Source organism: Pan paniscus, chromosome 11, assembly GCF_029289425.2.
Source record: "Pan paniscus chromosome 11, NHGRI_mPanPan1-v2.0_pri, whole genome shotgun sequence".
NCBI lineage: Eukaryota > Metazoa > Chordata > Mammalia > Primates > Hominidae > Pan > Pan paniscus.
In genome coordinates, this window is record NC_073260.2 from 121396063 (window position 1) to 121418991 (window position 22929).

General features: G+C 41.8%; 1 protein-coding gene across 1 annotated transcript; it reads right to left on the reverse strand.

The window, feature by feature from the left end:
* Positions 1-1407: 1407 nt before the first annotated feature.
* LOC103786919 (uncharacterized) lies at positions 1408-10597 on the reverse strand. Its single transcript, XM_055092198.1, has 2 exons — positions 8218-10597; positions 1408-3762 (listed from the first exon to the last, which is right to left on the reverse strand). Exon 1 carries the CDS (start codon positions 9688-9690, stop codon positions 8851-8853), a length of 840 nt encoding a protein of 279 aa, XP_054948173.1. The 5' UTR covers positions 9691-10597; the 3' UTR covers positions 1408-3762; positions 8218-8850.
* Positions 10598-22929: the final 12332 nt, after the last annotated feature.

Genomic DNA, 22929 nt, shown 5'->3' on the forward strand with positions numbered 1-22929 from the left:
AATCAGAGGTGAAGTAGATTGTTTTTTTGAGATGGCATCTCCGTCTGTCGCCCAGGCTTGAGTGCAGTGGCGCGATCTCGGCTCACTGCAACTTAAGACTCTCGGGTTCAAGTGATTCTCCTGCCTCAGCCTCCCAAGTGGCTGGGACTACAGGTGCGTACCACCATGCCCAGCTAATTTTTGTATTTTTAGTAGAGATGGGGTTTCACCATGTTGGCCAGGATGGTCTCGATCTCTTGACCTCGTCGTGATCCACCCACCTCGGCCTCCCAAAGTGCTGGTATTACAGGCATGAGCCACCGCACCCGGCCACGAAGTAGATTCTTAAACAAAGAAGGACAACCCCAGAGATTAGTGGCTCAGCTTAATTTTTTTTCTAGTAGGTAATGATACAATTCTTAAACACAAGAGTCTTCATGTTTGCTTTATAGTGGCAAGGAGCTAGAGACTTCAGCAGTTTTCTGCCAATGCTGTGTTGACTGTGCAGTCAGTTCTATGGTCATGTTGCAGTTCTTAATTATTAAGAATATCTTCCTTAACTTCTCATTTTGATTGTACCTCATATTTTGTACGTATATATATTCATTTTTAAATGGCTTTAACTGAATTTTTACCATGGGCCAATCATTGTCATTCATTCTACAAATATTTCGATTGTCTGCTATGAACCACAACCAGGTTAAGTGTTGTGGATTTAACAATGGGAAAAATAGATATTCATGGAGTTTACAATAGCATGAGGGAGAGAGATATTAATCAAATTACCATCCTCCCTCTCAAATATATAGTTCCAATCCATGGTAAGTGTTCTGAAAGAAAAGAATGAGGTGCCCTGAGAGAATGGGGATTGATTTGCAGGCAAGTCAGGGATGATTTTCCTGGGGAGTATTGTTGCTTTCATATGCGTTATTCACTAAATCTTCCCAGCAAGTCTTTGGTACAGGTGTTACCGTCTGCACTTTGCGGTTAAAGAAGTGGAAACATGGAAGAGGTTAAAGTGCTCTTTGTACTATGCCTCAGATGCTTATGCAACAAATACGAATGAAAGGGAAGTGCTCATTTGTCGGCATACATGTGGAGTTAAGGCTCTTCGAGGTCATTCTATCCTTCATTTGCCCCTTCTAGAAATTTTATTTGTGTCAAGCCATCCCTAAGAAGATAAGCTATTATTATAGCTTTGAAATGATGTGGAAATAGTTTCAAAATGTGGCAAAGTGAACTGCCCACAAGTACTACACACTTGTGATTAAATGATACAGTTATTGTCTTAGTCCATTTGGGCTGCTGTGACAAAATACCATAGACAGGGTCACTTATGAAAGCTAAAAATGTATTTCTCACAGTTCTGGAGGCTGGGAAGTCCAAGATCCAGGCACCGGCAGATCCAGTGTCTGGTGCAGACCTGCTTCCTGGTTCACAGAATTGCACTTTTGCTGTGTTTCCACACAGTGGAAGGAGAAGGCAGGTCTCTGGGGTCCCTTTTATTTTTTATCTTATTAATTTTTTTAACCAACAAGAATGATCTTGAGAGGGGTCCCTTTTTATTAGGGCACTAATCCTAATCATGAAGGCTCTGCCTATAGGACCTAATCACCTCCCAAAATGCCCCACCTCCTAACACCATCACCTTGGGGGTTAGGATTCTAAAATATAAATTTGGGGGGGGGGATGCAAACATTCAGACAGTAGCAGTTATCCTCCATTATCTGTATGTAACTCATCAGCTTCCTGATTTAGCTGCTGTACTTTTTAATGTGCAGCCTGACTTTGGACGCCGCCTCTCCCAAGCTTAGAACAGAGCTGCTTTAAGTCCACAGGTGTCAGAATGGCAGCACCAGCAGTACCTAAGACTTTATTAGAAATAACAGTTCTTGGGCACTGCACTAGGCCTGCTAAATCAGAATCACTGGGGGCAGAGCCCAGCAATCTGCATTTTAACACTCTCTCCAGGTGATTCTCATGCATGATAAATTTTAACCAGCATTCCCTTTCAGAATGTGGACTAATGTTAATACTGGCCTAAAGGTAAATCTGCAACCATATGATATTTACAAATGAGTCGATGCATGTAGACCAATGAATAAATATTAGCTATTCTTCTCAATACATGGAATATTAAAATTGGATGGAAATATTAGGATTACCTGGTATAGCAACTTTCTTTTATGTATAAAGAAATTGAAAAGGATATAGCTACCTTAGTTAAGTATATGCTGGTGCAATTTTTATATCATCCATTTTATTCTTTTTACTATGGTCTCCACTAAATCAGATAATCAAATGTATTCTGGTTTATGGTCAGTTCCAGAGAGAATAAGAGGTGTGTCAGCAAGCTTACTATGTCTGTCTTGTAATTCCTGCTTGAAGATCAAGAAAAGAACCTTCTGAGAAATCATGTACAAATCTCACACAGACACATCAGCTCTCTGGAAAGAGCTCCAGGCTGATGATCAGGGAAATAATGTCCTTGTAGCTGTCCCCTGCAGGGGGTCTCAACTTGGATTTGAATGTGGATTGGCAAGTTATGCATAATCACATTATTTTTCCAAAATGCCCCCCCAACCTCCACTTCTCTTAATTTTCCAGCTTGTTTTCCCCAGTCTACTTTGGTTTCACTTCCATAGAAACAGGAAAATATAGCTGCTGTTTATGTATTTGCTAGATTTACGAAACATGCCACTGTGCCTCTGAGTATGAATGTGATATAAATCACAAGCCATAAATGAATGACTGAACAACAAAAACAAAAATAAGTAAAAGCTGAAACTCACATGATTTTATAACTAATGAACCTCTTTTCTCTTGTCAGGGAACAACTGAGTCAGGTCTTCTCTTACAGGGGTTATTCACATTGTTCTTCTCTTTCTATTCAATAAAAGCTGCCTTAATGCCAAAATTAAGAAAAAATAGAAATAACTACGCTAAAAGCATTCCAATAATTGCCTTCAGGTGAGGGGATATGGTTCATTCAAGCTTCTCTTTTAACTTTTCCATATTTTCTTCAGCAAATACTAATGATAGCCACTAACTATATGTTGAGTGCTTGCTATACAGTGCCATTTAATTTTCACAATAAGCCTGTAGAGTTATATTGGGTTTACTGTAAAGGCTTCCCCAAATTCAAAGCATCTAAGTAATAGCCCCATTTACCCAGGCAGTAAGAGGTGGGGCTGGGGTTGGACACCAAATCTGCCTCCTCCAGAAACCATTAGCATAGTCCCCACCATGGCTTGCTCCTTCCTTGCCCTCCCACCCCTGTGGGGCTCCCTTTCACATCCTGCTAGTAATGACCAGCAATCCTGGACTCACTCTTCTAGATAAAATGCTCCCTCCCTGAGACGCAGGTCACGTTTCTCTCTCTTACCCTATCTCATCGCACACCACACTGACAGACTGAACTACTGAAATGAGGTGATTGGAAGAAACTCTAACCTGAAATAAGAGAAACTATACCCCAAATGAGACTTTCCTCGTGAGCTACAGACAAACCCTCTCAGCATGTTCCCAGGTCCTGCCTTTGCTTCTCTCTTGGCAGGCGCACCCTCTCTCTCTCTAAGACCAGACCATCTTTGTGACTTCTAACTTGGGCCATCCCATGCACTCTTCTCAAAAAACCTGACCTCACCCTTAAGAGTTGCTTTTACCTTAGAATTTCTTCCCTTTCCTCCAGAAGCACTTTTCCCAAATTAGAGTTAATGAGGCCAGAATCATGTGCTGATGACGTCAGTAGAGCTGTCCCAGGTAGTCTCTGGCACCCAGGTTCTATTGGGAAGAGTGGGAGAGGCGAAACATCTTCAAGATCCTAACAGCAAAGAGGTGTTGCCATGCCTCTTTCTTTATTCTGCTTGTCTACAGCAATTTTATTTATTTATTTATTTATTTATTTATTTGCTGTGTATCCCTAAAAGAATTTTGTAAATTCAGAGATTACTGTTAGCAGCGGACTGTATAGATCTGCAGCAAACTCAATTCTTGCCTCCTCAGAAGAAAGAATTTGACTGAGGGGCATAGGCAGAAGGAGAGACCATGGCAAGTTTTACAGCAGGAGTGAAAGTTTATTAAAAGGCTTTAGACCAGGAGTGAAAGGTAGTCAAGCGTACTTGGAAGACGGCGACTTGAGAGATCAAATGCATTTGAGGGTCAAAATGCCCTTTCAACTTGGGGTTTTATACATTGGCATACTGCCTGGGTCTTGGGTTATGTCTCACCCGATTCCTCCCTTGGGGTGGGCTGTGCACACGTGTAGTGGGCTGCCAGCCCTTGGGAGGGGAGAACACAGTGTGGTTACTGGATTAAGGAACATGGCTGTGCTGCAGCCAAGTAGGGCAGCAGGCACAGGCCAAGGTAAACAGCCTAGCTGACTCAGTGGGATTGCGGTGCAAGCACATAGTCCCATGTCTTATATAATCATAACCATGTAGACACAACATAGAGAAGCTCCCCACCTGGCTCTCAGCCACTGTTTTCTGTGCAGTGTGTAAACGTAACACTGACCCTGTGAAGGGGCTGCTGAATAAAGCCAACTCTCATTTACCTGGTGTCTCTCCAGTGTTCTTCCAGCTCCCCCACCCCACATCCACCCACTCTCCTCAGACCTCTACTGGGGCTGGACCCCAACCCTGATCGTGACACTGGAGTTGTACAGATGCTCACTTGAGGCGTTCTTCCCTTACCAGTCTAGCATTCCTAGAGGAAGGTCATATACCAGTTAAACCCCGCCATTTGCCTCTTAATGCGCATGCTTGAGCCCATTTGCCCAACTCCCAAGATCTTATTGAGAAGCTGCTGATCAACAGTTTCAGGTGTTTTCTATCCACTGGGAGACTGCCTTTCGCTGGCGCCAGCTGTGACCAATTATTTTGTTATTTTAGAGAGATAGTTGACAACCACCTGACCATCGCCTGATGGTCTCCTGACATTCCTGATGCATTTGTGTGGTGGGGTAGCCCTCTCCTGCTCTGTTCATGCCTGACTAGCTACCTACCGTAACATTACCTGCACATATTTTAACATTACCTGCACATATTTGACATCTAAAATATTTCGAATTAAAACATTCACAAGAATATTTTTTCCAGTTGATTGCTAATATTGACATTAAGGAATAGTTATAGTCACATTTTAAAGGAAGCCAGCAATTCTAATTAATGTGGTTATTTGACATTCATTATCATCCATTAAAAATATCTGACAAGTTCTTATAGTCAGAAATCATATATATTTTCCTTATCTTTTCCAAATCTTATTTCCAATGTACTTACTCCATAGAATTTTATGCTACTTGTAATATAGTTTACACTTAAACATCTGTTATCCTAACCTTATACCTGCTACAACTAAAATGTATATAAATTTAAATGCAACTTAAAAAAATTCCATGACCATATGTCTCATAAAAACTCTTGATTTAATTATTACTATACTTTTTATTACTAATTATAGATGAAGATAGCCATGAAGGTAAGGGAATTTAAGTGTAAGGACCACTCATTCTGTGGCCACTGTTATTGCTGGAAGTTGCTAAGTCACACAGTAATCTATCATCAAAGATTATTTTTAACGATCTCTCAGTTGGCACCTTAATAGGTCTCCCTCAATGTTATTATGAACAAAGAATTAGCTACCATCTGAGTTTTGAAATGATTACAGTCATTTAGTTTCTCTACAGCTACAGCAATATTTTGAATTGTGTCTTTTTTTTGGTGCTGTAAATTTTTTGTGCGTATGGCAGCTAGACACTAGACATCATAAAATTTAGGATGAGTGACAGGTATGCCTTTCCTTAAAAAAGTGAGCACTGAGAAGGGGAATCTGCATCTTCATTAGTGTTTCTGAGGAAGATCAGTTTAAAAAAAAACTATTTGTGGAAGTAGAGGGTCTGGAAATTTATTTCCTTAAAATACTCCTTCCTGGGTCTTAACATACCTCAGCTTGAAGACTACTGGTATAGAGAGTAAAGGTTGAGTCATTCTGTTTCTCTCTCTCTCTCTTGCTCTCACGCTCTTTCTCTTTCTCCCTCTCCTGTCTCTGGGAAAATATTAATTTGCAGAATCAATATAGTTTATTTTTTAAGAAAGATAAACATGGCCCAGGAGCAGTGGCTCACGCCTGTAATCCCAGCACTTTGGGAGGCTGAGGTGGGCAAACCACAAGGTCAGAAGATCGAGACCATCCTAGCTAACACGGTGAAACCCCATCTCTACTTAAAAAAATACAAAAAATTAGCTGGGCGTGGTGGCACGCATCTGTAGTCCCAGCTACTCGGGAGGCTGAGGCAGGAGAATCGCTTGAACTGAGGAGGTGGAGGTTGCAGTGAGCCAAGATTGTGCCACTGCACTCCAGCCTGGGCAACAGAGCAAGGCTCTGTCTCAAAAAAAAAACAAAAAAACAAAAACAAAAAAAGATAAACATTCTACTTTCTTCATAATGTTTCCCATCTTTCATAACAAAGTCCATCTTTTCCTGGAATATGCAGTACATTTTAGTTTCTCTAGTAATACGGTCTAGTTACCATGACCCTCTCACCCTACCTCGCACAATCCTTCTGTCAACCTGTCTTCTCTCACGTCTGCCAGGAATAACAAGTGTGCTAATCACCAAGTCACACACACAAGGGCTGGGCCTAAGCTTTGAAATGATATCTTGTAAGCACGTTCTCTTCCCCAGTGGTGGCTACCAGGGAATGTGTGGGTTCTTTCAATGGTTGTCCTCCAAAAGACATATGTACATTCTAACTTTCCAAACCTGTGAATGCGACCTTACTTGGAAAAAGGGTCTTTGAAGATGTAATCAAGGATATTGTAAAACATAGTCAAATGTTGATCATCCTGGAAAACCTGGATGGGCCCTAAATCCAATGGCAACTGCCCTTGTAAGAGACAGAAGAGAAGACACATGAAGATGAGGAGGTAATGTGACCATGGAGGCAGAGGTTGGAGTGAGGCAGGGAAGGAAGCCAAGAAACAGGGAAGGCTTCCAGAAGCTGGAAGAAACAAGGAAGGATTCTCCCCAGAGCCTCTAAAGGAAATAAGACCATGCTGATGCCTTGATTTCAGGCTGCCGGCCTCCGGAACTGCGGGGGAAATTCTGTTGTTTGACGCCACCAAGTTTGTGGTGATTTGTTACAGTAGCCCTTGGAAACCAATACATCCATCTGAAGAAATAATAAATGAAACACAATAAGGCAATTTTATCAATGATTAATATTGGCATTACCATAAAGACTTCATAAAGGATTTGTTATGAAGAACTTCAGAAAAAAATTAGGTCCCTTCTACATGGGCCAGTTTTGTTCTTGGCTGTAAACTACGTGAGAGGAGCTTGAGGAAGCACTTTATATTCTGAGTCACTTGTGCTTTTGAGAGGGCCCAGCTCTGAGTTCAGGAAGGTGAGTTAGTTCATAATTAGGCAGGCTTTTATTTTTATGACCAGATCCTGACTTACATCCAGGCAGAATAGGTGAAACACTGTGTAAGATTGGATCTGAGAGGCTGGGAGGCCCATGAGCCAAAATACCTCATCTACCAAGAATATGTGACCTAAAAGTCAACGGTGTTCATTCTTTGGGGTTAAGGCAGGAGCTCTGAACTTAGAGAGATTATCTAGTAGTTACTGGGATCTCTTTGCTAAGCACCCTAAAAAAGGCATTGTTATTGTAAAATATAGTCAAATGTTGTTATTTAGATGAAGGTGCCACTAACGTTCCTCCTAGGGGAAATACCTAGGGTTAGGTTCCTGCAAGCTTCTGGTCACAACATTGTCATCCCTCCGTCAACAGGTGGAAGGTGTGTCAGGGCGAAGTGGGATGCAGTGTTTTATGGCCTTTACGCCAGACTGAGAAAATCTCATTCCTAAGAGCTTCCAGAGCCTGAATCAAAGCCATGCAGCAACAGAATGTGAGAATGAGAAAAAGGGAAAAGAGTACTTAGATGATTGAGAAAGATGAGAGACAGAGAGAAGGAGGGTGAGGAGGAAAAACTCTTAAAGGAAATTTGGAGAAGCCAGAGAGGCCTGATCAGGAACTGGGAGAAAGAAGAAGGTGTGGGAGGCAGATAAGTGAGACCCAGGACTTCATACAGCTTGGCTGGGTTTCACAGTCCCACTTGGCAGCTCTGAAGTCACAGAACCCAGGACTTCTAGGGAAGCTGGTTCTTCTAAAGTCAACCTGCTCAGTTAAGAGGAACATTGTCTTCAGAGGATCAGAATGGATTTACAAACCTTGCTTCCTCCCTGCAATTCATTCTATTAGGAGGTCACAGCCTGGGGGCGCACAGAAAGCAGTTCAGCTTTTGAAGAAAAGGTCCTTTTATGGCACATGAATCTGTAAGTGTGGGGGATTCTTGTCAAAAGAAGAACTGCTTCTTTTCTTAACTCTGCAGCAGATCAGTTTCTCTGCAAAGAGGACTAAGGACCTGCGAATTGGTTACTCAGAGCTTGGAGAGCCCAACCTTTTAAGCTGGAGCCGAGAGACTCTGCTGGGTAGCTGCTAGAGATAGGCATCAACTTTGGGACAAGAGTCCCTGGCTCTGCCGGCCCACTTGTAGGGAAATGGTTCACAATACAGCAGCGAGTAAACCTTCAATCCCAAGTTAAGTAATGGAAGACGAATATGGTCTTTTGGGCCCAGCTAGTTGACAAATGTCTGCGGACTTTCCTATCACATTGCTGCTGCTCTCTCGACCCTGTCAGTGAGGAAAGAACTCAGCACTTGGGACTGCTGCTCACACGTGGGTGCCAGTTGCGCCAGAATCACACCAAGAGCGAGTGCCCAGTCACCAAGCAGAGCTCAGGCAAAGGACGTTTCCAAACCGACGCCCACACCCGCAGAGCGGTCCCAGCGAACAGCAGGTGTCACCCTTTTGCTTCCAAACCCCGACCACTTTCAGGTGCCTCGCGCGCTCTCCAAACTTGTGTGTTCGGGGCTGCCGCCCCGCTGGGTGGCTGGGCCCATCTGCGCGTATACGGGGCGCTCCTGTGCGGAGGGTGGGGAGTTGCAGCTTTCCAGCGTGCCCTCCAGGGGGATGAGGGAGGTGATGCCGAGGGCAGCAGGTGCCAGCAGAAGTCACCGGGCGTCTCGGAGGTCGAAGATTGAACTTGCAACGGGAGCTGGGGAAGGTGGTGCGCGCTTCCAAATGCCTCCCCCTTGCCCCAGCAGTTTCTCGGTGCCCAGAGCAGCGCGGGGGAGGCACTGCTAGGGCTCAGGAGCAGAGGCGCTTGGACCATGGCTGCGACCCCGGCTCCGGCCCGGGTCCCCGCGCGCCTGCAGTACAGTGTGCAACTGCGCTTTGTGACGGAGGAGCAGCTCTTTCGGCCTGGACAGTTCTTGTGCCGCAGCCGGAAATCTCTGCGGCTGGAGGTGCAAAAAGCACGGGAGGAGGCGGACGCGACGGTGACTGATGGTGAAGTACCGGGCACTACCCCCGCATGCCGGGTCCCACTCGGAAGTTGCGGCTGTTTTGCGCGCGAGCGCGGTAATAGGAGCGCGGGTGTGTGCGCTTTAGCGCACGTGTAGGGATGCGAGTGTGTGCGCCCATCGCGCGTGCATGGAGTGCGGGTGTGTGCGCTCGTTGGGCGTGTACGAGACTGCGTGTGTCCGGTCGGCGTGCGTGTACCGCGGTGCGCTCTGTTGCCCGGCGCGCGCGTGTAGAAGTGCGGGTTGCGCACTCCGGCTGTCCCAGAGCAGGTGTGCATCCCCAGCAACTCTCCGAAGGGAAATGCCGGGCTGCCTCTCCTGTCCGGAAAACGTCCAGATGGATCCCGTCGTATCTTTATTGCTCTCAGAGAACTTAGTAGCTGTAGGCAGACGAGCTCTGAGAACCAGCTTCGGCCTTGAGATGCCAAAAGTGGGGTCAGGAGAAGAGAGGCATGTGATTTCTTCGCCGGGAATCCATTCAGGACCAAAACAGGAGAGGCCCCAATGTCTCAGTACTTCCAAGCCTACGTGTTTCTCATTCCTTTCCAAAGGAATAGGCCATCTTACAGTTGCACCCGAAGCTTTCTGGTGAGCGAAGTTGTGAAGTTGAGAAAGGACTGAGCGGGGTGTACACCAGGCTAAGTAGCTGTTGCGGTCACTGTGGCATCCATCTGGCATGACTTTTTGGTTCGACATGTGGCCTTCACCAAGAAAGCATAAGCGCAGTCACCTGGGCTCCACGAGTTGTGGGTATATTAGGGGAATGCTTTTAACCTTGGTAGGATTCCAGATCTTTTTGAGAATACGAGGACACTTGTAGACTTTGGCTCCAGCAAATGCTCATACTTGCTCACAAAACTTTGCATAAAAATTGGAGGGGTTCACGCTTCTTGCCCCCAGCTCATATTAAATACCTGTCTCTGGTAAGTGTGGAAAGCAGAGCTCCTAAGGCAGCTGTGAGGCTCCGAAGACTTAGGGAGTTTCTTCCTACCCAATTTCTGAGAGTCTGAGTAGAGTTTAAAGTGTTCTGCCCTGTGAATTGGTTCCAAAGGGAATTTCAAGTAACTGGCAGGTACTGCCTTCTCCCTCCTCAGTGATAAGGATACAAGTTCACTTCTCTATCTTCAAAGACTTAGAACATGATCAGGCACATAGTAGACACTCAATAAATGCTTGTTTTGGAGTGAAAGCAAGCCGTGGGATGTGTCTTCTCCCTTTACTGTAGGCCGGGATGGGCAAGTTTGGGTCTTAAAACGAAGTATTAAATACCATTTGACTAGTGTTTTAGGAAGCTTGAGTCTTGGTAATGGATCAAAAGTCTTACTCAATAGCTCACTGATTTCTCTTTTGGATGTAAGAGAAGAAAGGAAGTAGCTTTTAGTGTTTCTCTTGGGAATTCTGAAACTCAAGCTTCCAGAAAAGAGTACTGTTTGCCTGCTATAGTCAATTTATTTAATCTCCAGTCATGTGCAGAGAAAACAGCAGGTTTGCGACTTATGCATTATTTCATGTCCTATGGTTTTCTTTTCCACAAATGTATGTTAAGAGAAGAAATATCCAAAGTTCAAGGTGATTGGAGTTTCAGACTCCCCAAGGCATTACCCCAATGCCTGGTCTTTGAGGACATAATTATCCTAGAGAAGCTCGCCTTTAATGCAATACATCAAGTCCAGAGATGACCTCTGTGGTATGTGTTGACCCGGACTAATGGAAATAGAATAATTAAAGCCAAGGCAGGGGGGTAGTCATTGCCACAAGATTTTGACAGAATTCCTTGGGAAAGATTCACTAATAAGGAAGCAGAAAACTCACTTTCCAGTCCTAAGGTGCATTCAGTGTATGAAGGTAGTTATTAAAGCTCAGTTCCCTTTTACGGAAAGTTTTGCAGAGAAACTATTCTGGAGTTTTTCTTTAAAGTAGCTCATTTTATTATATCACCAACTAGGCCCCTGTGGATGGGGACCAGGAAGAGAAAGCATAAAAAGAAATTCTAATACATTATTGGAAGAAAAAAGATTCTGGCAAACTCAAATATTGTGTATTTAGTAGCAGAATTTTGAGTGGCTAGGATTTCTTTGGGAATAAATTTGGCCCAAATTCTTTCATGGACTTTAGAAATGGGTCTAAGCAATGTACACTGAGAAAATTATACAGATTTACCTCATAGCTATAGTTGTTAAATAGGTAGATTCTGGGATAATGCTGCCTCAATTAGAATCCTGGCTGTACTCCCTGGCTATGTTAACTGTAGTGAATGATTCACTCTATTTAAGCTTCATTTCCTCATCTGTAACCTAAGGATGATAATATGAATTATAATGTTTAAATAAAATACTACATGTACCACGTTTGGGACAATGCCTGGCATATACTAAGAGCTCAGTAAGTATTAGCTATTATTATTATTTAGAGACAAGTTCTCACTCTGTCACCAAGGCTGGAATGCAGTAGAGTGATCATAGCTCGGTATAACCTCAAACTCCTTGGCTTGTGTGATCCTCCTGCCTCAGCCTCCTGAGTTGCTAGGACAATAGGCATGCACCACAATGCCCGAATAATTTTTACAATTTTTTGTACAGATGGAATCTTGCTATATTGTCCAGGCTGGCCTTGAACTCCTTGCCTTAAGCCATCCTCCCTCCTCAGCTTCCCAAAGCATTGGGATTACAGATGTGAACCACTGCACTTGACCTATTGTTAATGTTATATTTACTTTATGTCCCCCAGACAACAGTTTCCTTAGGCTCTTCTTAGAGTGAGTTAGGCTATATTTTTGTAAAGATGTTGCAAGAAAGACCATTAAATCTGCTAAATAATAACTTGGAAAATTTGAACAATCATTTAGAGTCCTGATTTCAATAGCTTGACATGTAAAAAAAATGGAACAGAGCAAGACAAACCAGTCTATTCTAATTTCAAACTTTCCAAAATTGACCACAAATTTACAGAGGTAACACACCAGGGGATCGGCAAGCAATGGATTCTAGCTTGTGAACTCTGAGAAGACATTGATTCATTTCTTCTTTTCTCAAATATTTTTTGAGTCCCCATCCTGCCAGGAGCCTGCCTAAAAACATGTTTTATTCATCCTCCTATCCCCAGGGCCTTCCACAATACCAAGTACACATGAGACATCAAAAAATGTTTCTTGAATGAATCAGTGCTTTAAATCAGGTTTCTAAGTCTTGCTAAAATAAAACTTAAAATACTGAGCACTGAGTGTGCAGAATCCAAGTTGCCCAAAACAATTAAGACATTGGCTTGACTTACAGTCTAGAGGGATGTTTTAAAATGCAGTATGTTAATAGAAATTTGAGGTACAGTAAGGTCAACAGATCAGGAGACAATTGCCATTGAAAAGATGGTTTGTTACTCACAGTTCCCAATAGGAGGGGGCATACCACACCACAAGGGGGTCACATGGAGAAGCACCTGGGTGGGTCAGGGGCAGAAGCTGGGGGCGGGGCGGCGGGGGAACTGTTAGCAGGAGCTTTTATTGTGCTTTCTGTGGGAAGGAATGGGTGAGGCAGGGGATTGGCTGGTTTGAATGATTTCAGTGGGCTCTAGGGTTTAGGGGCTCTCTCTAGTTGTCTGGTACCTGGCCCTGGGGTAATTCAGGCAGAGAGATGATGGCCCAGAGCCTGAAAGCCCAGTAAAAGAGGCAACTGGGCTGTGGACTCTGGACTGGTTGATTTATACTTGAAAGGCATGTTCCCAAGTGAGTTGTTTACTCTCTAGGAATTGGCAAACCTTGGGAGGGGCAGTCTCTCCTGGGTTAGCAAGGCCCCAGATGTTGAAGTATCAGAATACAGAAAATGAAAAACATGGTTAATACAAGGGAGAATCAGAATACAAGGGAATGAGGAAGTATAGAGCATGGGTTGAGTGCTGGCTTCTGATAAGAACCTCAGTTCAGGGGATGAGAAAAAAATATTTGTTGCTTTTTATGCTTCAAGTGTATCCAAACCAGCAACTGGAAAAGGGGGAAACAAAAAAAGTAGGGGATGGACTTGCCTCTCCCCAGCCCTTTAACCCAAGCTCTCTGTAAGCCCTGTACTGGGGGACTGGAGAAGAAAGAAATTAAGAACTGAGGCTGTATTACACAAAGGCTAAGAGTAGACTGGATTTCCAGGAAATAAGAGAAAATTTTTTTCCTTTTTCAGTTTAGAGGTGTCTTTTAATTAATCCTCAAGAGTTAGGAAAATTTATAAATAAGCCCCACAGATAATCACGTATAAAAATGCGGTGGTTTTTGTCTGTGAGGTATTGTAAAAGGATGCTAGGCTTTTTGTTCCCTGGTGAATGCTCATCTCATTAGAGGGGGAAAAAAAGAGCAGAAGAAAAGTCAGAGAAAAACACCCTTTATAGCTCATGGGAACTCTAATCTTCCTTCATTAAATTCTATGATAGCAGACTTAGTAAGTTGAGGCCTGTGGACAGGATCCTGAAGGCAGTCACCCACATATGAGATAAGCATTCATTACTTTTCCTTCCACAGATATCTATGGAACACATATTCTGTGCCAATCATTGTGTGAGCCATAAATGAGCTAGCTAAGAACCTACCCTACAGCTCTAATGCTTTAATCGAGGAAAACAATAGTCAAAGATAGAAAGCAAGATAATTTCAGATTGAGATCAATGTTTTGAAGAAAATGAACAGAATGAAAAAAAGCTACATAGAGAGGGAAGGAGGCCAATTTAGGGAGTGTGGTCAGGGAAGACTTCTCTGAGGAAGTAATATTTGATCTGAAGCAGGAAGGAAAGATGAAAGGAGCCAGCTAAGCAAAGAGCTGGAGGAAAAATATTGCAGACAGAGAGAATGGCAGGTAGAAAGGGCCTGAGGCTAGGAGGGAGCATGTGTGTTTGTAGTGGCCTGTGTAGCTGAAGTTTCATAAGAGAGAGAGGGAGTGATGGGAGTTTAAAATGAGTGTTCCAGTTATTATTGCAGCGTAACAAGCCACCTCAAAACTCGGTAACTTAAAATAACCATTTTATAACGTTCCCAGATTCTGTGAGTTAGGAACCAAGGATGGCTTGGCCAGGTGATCCTTTGTGGCATTGACTGAGGTCACTCTCTGGCACTCAGCTGGTGAGTGGCCTGGTCTGGAGAGCCGAGAACGCATCACTCTTCTGGGCAGGTGCTGGAGCTGGTGTGATGTGTCAACTTGGCTGGGCCACAGTGCCTAGAGATTTGATCAAGCATTCTGGATGTTTCTGTGAGGGTATATTTTGGATGAGATTAACATTGAAATTGGTGGGTTTTGAGTGAAGCAGGTAAATGCATGGATTTTTGATGTGTCCCACAATGGATTTCCTAATTATTCACTCCTGAATTGAACTTAACCCCACTCCTCAAAAACAAAACAAAACAAACCAACCTGCAGGCCTACCCCAGAAAACACCTACTCTGCAGGCAGACAGACCAGGAAGCAAGAGTGGAGGGGGGCTAGGCTGGGCAGGCTCATGTCTTCTGATATATCCATCAGAGAACCCCAGGGAGAGAGAGTGGAGCTGGGGAGACAGGACAAAATCGTTACTGGAGCACAGTATTTCTCAATGGAGCATGAATAACTTGAGCTGGGAAAATTCTTCACTGTAAAGGCATTGCAGAGTGGTTAAGACCCCTGGCCCCTTGGCAATATATGTCAGCATCCCCATTCGCCAATTACTGTGATAATGATGAACAACCTTCCTGTGTTGCTAGCACAACTCCCTTCACATGGACATGAGGGAGAAAAAGATACACAAACCACCATCCTTCCCCGCAAACAACCACAGAATCAGAATACTCTCTCGCACTTTTCCATCTGAACTTCAAAAAACACGACACTCATCTTTGACACAGCAGTCCCTCTCCCAAACAGCAGACTATGCCTCACATTCGTCACCAAATTCAACCTCACTACCATTTCGCCCTAGCAACAATTTAGATATTATTGTTGTACTGAAGAGTCGTTTAAAAAATGTGAAATACGGTCAGAATCCCGCTAAGTAACTTCTTTCTTTTATTGTTATTTTACCAAGAGCAATACTTTCATGGTTTCAGTATAACTTTCCAAGAAATATCTTTAATGAGACTAAACTGAGAATTTCAGGTAGCCCTGGTTTTGTGTGTCCTCATTATGGAATGTGTATCAGTGAAGAGAAAGCATTTCCTTCCTCTGTCAGGCAGGACTGGTACCTTGAGCGGATGACAAACGAAAAACTGTTCAAAGCCCCATGTGGCTGAGTCTGAAGACACAGAAGTGAAAACAGATGAAAAGCCTTGTTTTCCTGGCCAAATAAAGACCCTTTAAGGTTCCTTTTTTCGACTGGTACTGGGCGCGTGACTCACGCCTGTAATTCCAGCACTTTGGGAGGCCGAGGTGGGTGGATCACCTGAGGTCTGGAGTGCGAGACCAGCCTGCCCAACGTGGTGAAACCCCGTTTCTACTAAAAAAATACAAAAATTAGCCAGGCATGGTGGTGCGTGCCTGTAATCCCAACTACTCTGGAGGCTGAGGCAGGAGAATCACTTGAACCCAGGAGGTGGAGGTTGCAGTGAGCCAAGACTGTGCCATTGCACTCCAGCCTGGGCAACAAGAGTAAAACTCTGTCTCAAAATAAAATAAAATAAAATAAAATAAAATAAAATAAAATAAATAAAACGATTAAAATTGTCCTTTTTTCCCCCCTATTTTCAATGGTTGTACTAAGTTTTGGTTCTTTATTCAGTACTGGTGAATAAACCAGTTTGAAGACAGGGACTCCACTGATTGGTACTTACAGTGAATGCCACTTCGAAGAAAAAGAGGTATGGCTATCTCGTGAGTAAAGTGTAGACAGCATGGTTAATCGGCCCCTGATTTTGAGAGTTAATACTGGAAACAGAGAGGTTATTGAAGCAAGAAAGAAAGTATCATTGATATAATATTTTTGCTTTGTGTTATGACTGATCACACAGTCTTTAAAATTAATTTTTAATTGTATGTATTTAAGGTGCACAGCATAATGTGTTATAATATACATAGTGAAATCATGACTACAGTCAAGAAAATTAGCATATCCATCAGCTTCTGTAGTTACCTATTTTTTATTGTATGGTGAGAGCACCTCAGATCTATTCTCTTAGCAAATTTTCATTATACAATACAATATTATTACCATAGTCCTCATGCTGTATATTAGATCTCTAGATTTACTCTTAGTGTTTGAAATAATTACTTTAAAATATGAGGCTTATAAAAATGTACTAGACTAGAGACATGCTGCTGATGAAAATCCCTCTTTATCCCCTCTTCCCCATGCTTCTGTCACAGATGGTGGGTGCTCATACCCCTGGCAGTTAGAAGCAGAACTATGAACTGAGTGTATTCAGAACCCTCCTCCTTCTCCTTCCACGATTATCCTCCCTCGTAAACTCCCAGTGTCTAAGAGCCTTTCCCACACCCCACACCCCCTCCAATGCAGCCAGTGTTTTACCGTGAAGAGTTGCTGATAAAAGTGGAAGGGGTCAGGTTTTCCCCAGTGCACCAGCGTTTTAATAAGAAACAAACCCTTTGCTCAGAGGAATGACCTTATATCCTTGAAAAAGTTCTTTTTGTCAGGTCTGAGAGACCTCTGGGTTTTCCAAATCACTCTCAGATCCAAATATTTACCTTCATTCACCTAAGCTGTTCCTTTGTGTTAAGTGCTGTATGAATTATCTTTAACTATACAGTAACCTGGAGGGTAGATAATATTGACAGCGTTTTATTGGTCCATTTTATCGCAGGTATATTGTCCTCAAAATCTGATTATTTCCGTCTTTCCATGATAACCTTCTTGTACTTAGTGACCCAACATTTGGCCTGTAGTAGAGTTGGACTTTTAGCCTCAAAACCAAGTTGGATTTGTCCATAGAATGAGGAAGCATTTGTTAGTTGTGTTTGGGGGACCTGTATCCCATCATAAGCTTAGAAACCTCAGTGAGACAGTGGAGTGACTGACAATGTAACTCTTGGCATATTTTGGACAAAACTGAGGTTTTCTAATATCCAGTACACCCACATAAATAAAACTATGCATGACCTTCTTTTGTTAATTGCTTCCCACCATTTTAACCCCTGTTTTATGAGGACTAGGCTGGCGAGGGAGTTCAATCAACCAGGTCAGATGTCCCCATTTACGAGTTTGTGACCTTAGAAGATTTATTGGAACCTGCCTGAACCTTAGTTTTCTCTCCTGGAAGCTAGGATAATTTTTACCTCATAAGATTATGCAAAAAAAAAAAATAATAATAACGTAAACAGAATAATGAAAAGTGAAAAAAATGCAAAATGATTTCTTTTAATTTTGAAAATAAATGGAGTCAAAATTACCAAATGAAAATAACATCAAGATATTTTTTACAAGCAGTTGTAAAGAGAGGTTACTAGTTTTGTGGAGCTTACATTCTAGTACCATCCAAAAAAAGTGTTAGGATACTTTGTGCTGGACTTTGTGTGTGTGTGTGTGTGTGTGTGATCCTGATTATGTATAGTTGTCCTTCACATTCACAATATGGCTGACTTTGTAAAATCAACTCTGCTGAGAAACTTGTTCTCAGGCCTTTTGATGTGCTGTTCCTTTTGCTTGAAATGCCGTTCTACGCCCATAACCCCATCCTGGCCCTTTGTATATTTGGGTTCTTTTCATCTTTTATTTCAAAGTTTGAAAGTCACATTTAGAAAGGCGTTCTCATCATGCTAAGCACCCACTGCTCCTATCACATCTGCTGCCATTTCTCTCAGCCTTCTTTCTTTCCTAGCAATTATCACAACTGGTAATGAGAACTAAAAATATTTTTTTAAAATTTACCCTTGGTTAAAATTGAAGTTGGACTCATAGGCCACAAATCACAAGAGTATTTAATGAGAAACCTTGAGAGGAAGGGAAGAGGCTGACCCAAATGCTTTTGAGAATGTGAGTGAGAAGATTGAAGCATATTTCCCAATTAGGAATCATAAAGGCAGAAAGAATAAAGAGCACAAGCCAGGCTGGGTTAAAGGACTATTTAGGTTAGAGCAATGCATATTCTGAATGTTGTCACCATGAAATTGAATTCCTGGTCAGTTTCTTTGCCAAGAAGGGTAAAAGGGGTCTCCAGTGCTATTTTGTTTTAAACTATAAAGTTTATTGTTCTCTCCTAGAAAATATAAGTCAACCTTGAGGCTGTTATGATGACTGAAAAGCTTGCTTAACATGTTCATTGTGGGAAATTGTATTTATTTACTTCATGTTTGTTTTTAGGAAATTGAATTTGTTAGAAGGCTTGTTTTAAGAATTGGCTTTATTCATCTAGTTGCACATTGCAGCACCGTGATGAATAGTTTACTGACCTTCAGTAACTCTATATCAGTGACAGGACTTAATTTCATTTATTGATTTGTGCAACTTGTATTTATTACCTACCTACTATGAGCCAGGCACTGTTCAAGGAATTGAGGAAATAGCAGTGTGTTAGTTGTGCATTGCTGTGTAACAAATAACCACCAACTTAGTGGCTTAAAACAATACACATTTATTATCTCAGAGTTTCTGTGGCCAGGAGTCTGGGCATGGCTTAGCTGAGTTCTCCACTGCAGAGTCTCTCAGGAGCTACAATCAAGGATCCAGCTAGTGCCGAAGTCTCATACAAAGACTTGACTAGTAAAGCATCCTCTTCTGAGCCGACTATGTGATTGTTGGCTTAATTCAACTCAATTTCTTGCTAGCTGTTCCCTGGTGCCCTGAGTTCCTTGGCGCATGGGTTTGCCTTACATGGCATCTTGCTTTATGAAAGCCAGCAAAAGAAAGGGAGTCTAATAGCAAGATAAAATTCTCAATTTTATGGAGCTCAATCATGGAAGTGACATTCCATGATCTTTATCACATTTTGTTGGTTAGTCACAAGGTCCATCCACACTTGGGTAGAGATGACACAGGGACACAAATCCAGGAGGTGGGGGTTATTGGGGGATATGTTGGAGTCTACCTGCCATGAACTGTGAATAAAACAAAAATCACTGATTTTATCGAGCTTGCATTCTAGTGCCATTCAGTAAGTATCAGGGTCTTTTGTCTGTGCATGACTTTCTAAAGGCCTGTTTGAGAAAAACATATTTTGTGCTTCTAATAGATTTATTGCTAAACACTATATGAAGAAATCTTTTTTTTAAATTAGTTATCAGGTACAGTCCTGCCCTGAAGCCCTCAGGGTGTTTGCAGTTGAATTGCATAACTAAAGAATGTACATAAAATATATTGGCAGTGATCAATGGAACAGAAAAGCTCCAGTATGCTTCTGGCTTCCAAGCCCTTTACTTTGCTTTGGATAGCTGGATGGAAGAGGTTTCTATTTCTGAAGAAGACAGACCTTGCTGTAGTAACCTCTATTTAATTTTTTGTCAGGTTTATTGCATCACAACTTCATTTCCTTATGGGGAGGCTTAGCTAGATTTTCTTCTCTGTAGGGAAGAGGTATATTGAAGATAAATTTTACCTTGTGTCTAGGTTTGGATGCTATTTGAGAAATTTTATTAAGTCATTCACAAGGAGACAGACTGAGCTGCTGTTTCAAACACCAGAAATTACAATGAGGTTTTATAGAACGAAACAAAGGGGTGAGAGAGAAGAAGAAATAAATGAGGAAGGAAGGAAGAAAGGAATAGAAGGAGGGAGAGAGGAGGAGGGAGGAAGTAAGGAAATAAGGAATGGAGAAAGAAAGGAAGCTGGAGCCTCACTAGATTTGTTGCATCTTAGGGGATGATGGATAGTATACTCTATGGATATTGATTTTTTTAAACTAGATATGTTTTCTGGCTTTAAGTAATCATCTAAACATTTCACAAGCCTTGATATTTACAGTCTTGGGTTTAGAATTTATATTTTAAAAGACATGGAGATAGACTCTGTACCATCTTGAGAGAACACTTATGTCTTGGATCTTAGGTGTCAGAAAAATAAAAGATAAATGAAAATCCATTAATTGGAATGGAGAAGAGGAAAGTGAATCTGAATTGTACGCATTTTTAGCCTAACCAAGTCCGGCTAATGGCATTGCAGATTCCATGTTGTTTGTAAATACTGTATTGCAAACTGATGTGAGATGCTTTGTTGCACTTGGAAAAAGATGGAGGCATAGTTCAAAAACTGGTCTAAGACATTAGGAGGAAAGAGCAGAGCTGAGATGCAAACCCAGCTGTTGTCCAGAGGCTGAGCTTTCATAATGCTTCTCTGTGCTCAGAAAACAGTTCCATGGAATTGCTTCATGTGAATTCCTGTGGACAAAGCCAATTTTTTCCTTGCAAGGGCATTCACTTCTGATTTCATATTTTTTTCTTTCTCAGAGAAGTTTTCTTATTTTGTTTCCACAGATAGCAAATCCTTCAGTATATGAATTCTGTTTCTTAGATGTCAAGGCTAGCAGATCAAAAAAGCGGAGAACATGTCAACTACAGGCAATGAAGATTAAGTTTTTAATCTATATAATATAGATATAGAGACTGTAGTTCACAGAGGTGGAACACATTGGCAGACTCCCTTAGCTAGTTCATAAAGAGCCAGGGCTGGTGCTCAGTCCTTCCAATGGTCAGCTCTACTCTCTCTCCACCAGTCTCCATAGATGATATTTAGAATCCATTCTCTTAACCAATTTCATATGGTTTTTATCTCTTGACTCCCAGGAATAGTTGTGATTTTTCTTTTCCATTTACAGGAACTCTGGCGCTCTGCCCCCCACCATAGAGCATTTGATTCTTTGAAGTTCCAGTCAGAATGATAATATGTTCTCTAGGTGGAAGTATTTTAGTAGTATGGCCTGGTTTCTTTGTGCCTCCCCAGATTCTGATGTGGCTCTTCCCTTTCAGATTTTTCAGGTTTGGGATTGTGTCTTTATAATTTCTGCATTCCTAGGAAGATATACAGTAGGACTTGGTTCTAGTGAATATAGTTATACAGCTTCCAGGGCAGAAAGTATACTTTTATTCTTGGAAAATAGGGACCAATAATTTTTATCACATTTTCTCGGCCATTATGACAGTGAGCCAATTTGTCTACAATCTTTGTTATAAGTCAGTCAAATTCTTCTTTGCTTTTGTTAGTTAATCTTGTCCCTCTCAGAGCAAATTATTCCTATAACCTGTGCCTGAACTTTAAAATAATCATGTGATGAATCAAGGGAAGCAGTTGAGTTAATTCGCAATGTCTACTTCAGTGAAGCATTGCTTTGTGTTTTGGAAATAATCTCCAGGTCCTTCCACTCTTTTGCCCCTTGACTCTTACTTCAATGTATTGCTATGGTTTTTGCTAATTCATGTGGGGCAAAACATATTTGCAATTTGTAGGTAACACCCATTTCTCAAAAAGGTCATGTGATTTCTAATAAATCAAGTTCCTTAGAAAGCCAGAGAAGACACTTTTCTTCATGGGGCTCAGATCCCAAACAGTAACTTATTGTTTGATGTAGAACAGTAGGCTTTAAAATACCTTTCCAAAACAGCATTTTCTATTGGCAAGTAGGAGGATTATGACATTTGATGGTCATTTTTATAATTTTTGATAATTATTCACTCATTTACAATTATTTGTTGAGCACCTTTCAGTGCCTGCACCATTATATTACCTAACCAGTAATAAAAAATAATCAGTTATTTTATACGATTTTTACTCTTGATGATTTGACCTAAGAGACACAGAGACCGATGTCAGTACTTAGCGGACCTAAGAGTACCTAACCTTGTGAAAAGGTACATTCTTGCCCCTTCACTGCTTGACTTGGTCCTGGTTGCTCCTGGTTGTCTCTATGGAGACCACTATCTCTAACACTCATGGAATGAAATTTCTTTTAAAGATACCAATATTAATAGAGTGAGACAAGAGACAACACAAAGGAACTGAGGCATGAGGTAGAGTAGTGAAGTCTAGAAGGAACCACGAAGCCATGGTTATCTTTTTATAATAGCCTTCAGAGAGTAACTACCAAATATATTTTCTACTCTGAGTAAGTCTTTCACTGGACACCTATGTGCTATGTAACTGCTCCTCAACATTCTGCTTCCCTTTTTTCTCTCACACTTTTCACCTTCAGCTGGTTAACTGCTGGGGTTGCAGGCATCTTTTTGGAATGACCCTCAAATATATGTCAGTCTTCTGTGGTTCTAGGATACCCAGCTTTCCTGTGTCAATCAAATATAATGGTATTCACCAACCACTTACTAGATAAAAGCATGTTTTGAGGTAAGTATTATGACTAGGGTAGAAAACTAGAGCTCTCACAGCTGAGTGTCATTAGAAATGTTTTACGTGGTAGCATATTATTAAACACTTTAATTTGATGGGTAACCAAGGTAATAGTGATGATGTAAATCTTAATCTCCCAACATATCCTTCCCCAACACCTAAATAACAATGAGAAGAACTAAAATTCATGCTTTCAGCATAACAAGAAGACAAATAATATCTTCAACTAAACTTCAAAAGACCTGCAGCTACACAAATGAACACCAGATCTCTATGAGTTATCTCTTGTCCTCCTC

Bases quoted from the DNA above. Each gene is read 5' to 3' on its own strand.
- LOC103786919 (XM_055092198.1), bottom strand. From the start codon at position 9,690: ATGCACACCTGCTCTGGGACAGCCGGAGTGCGCAACCCGCACTTCTAC.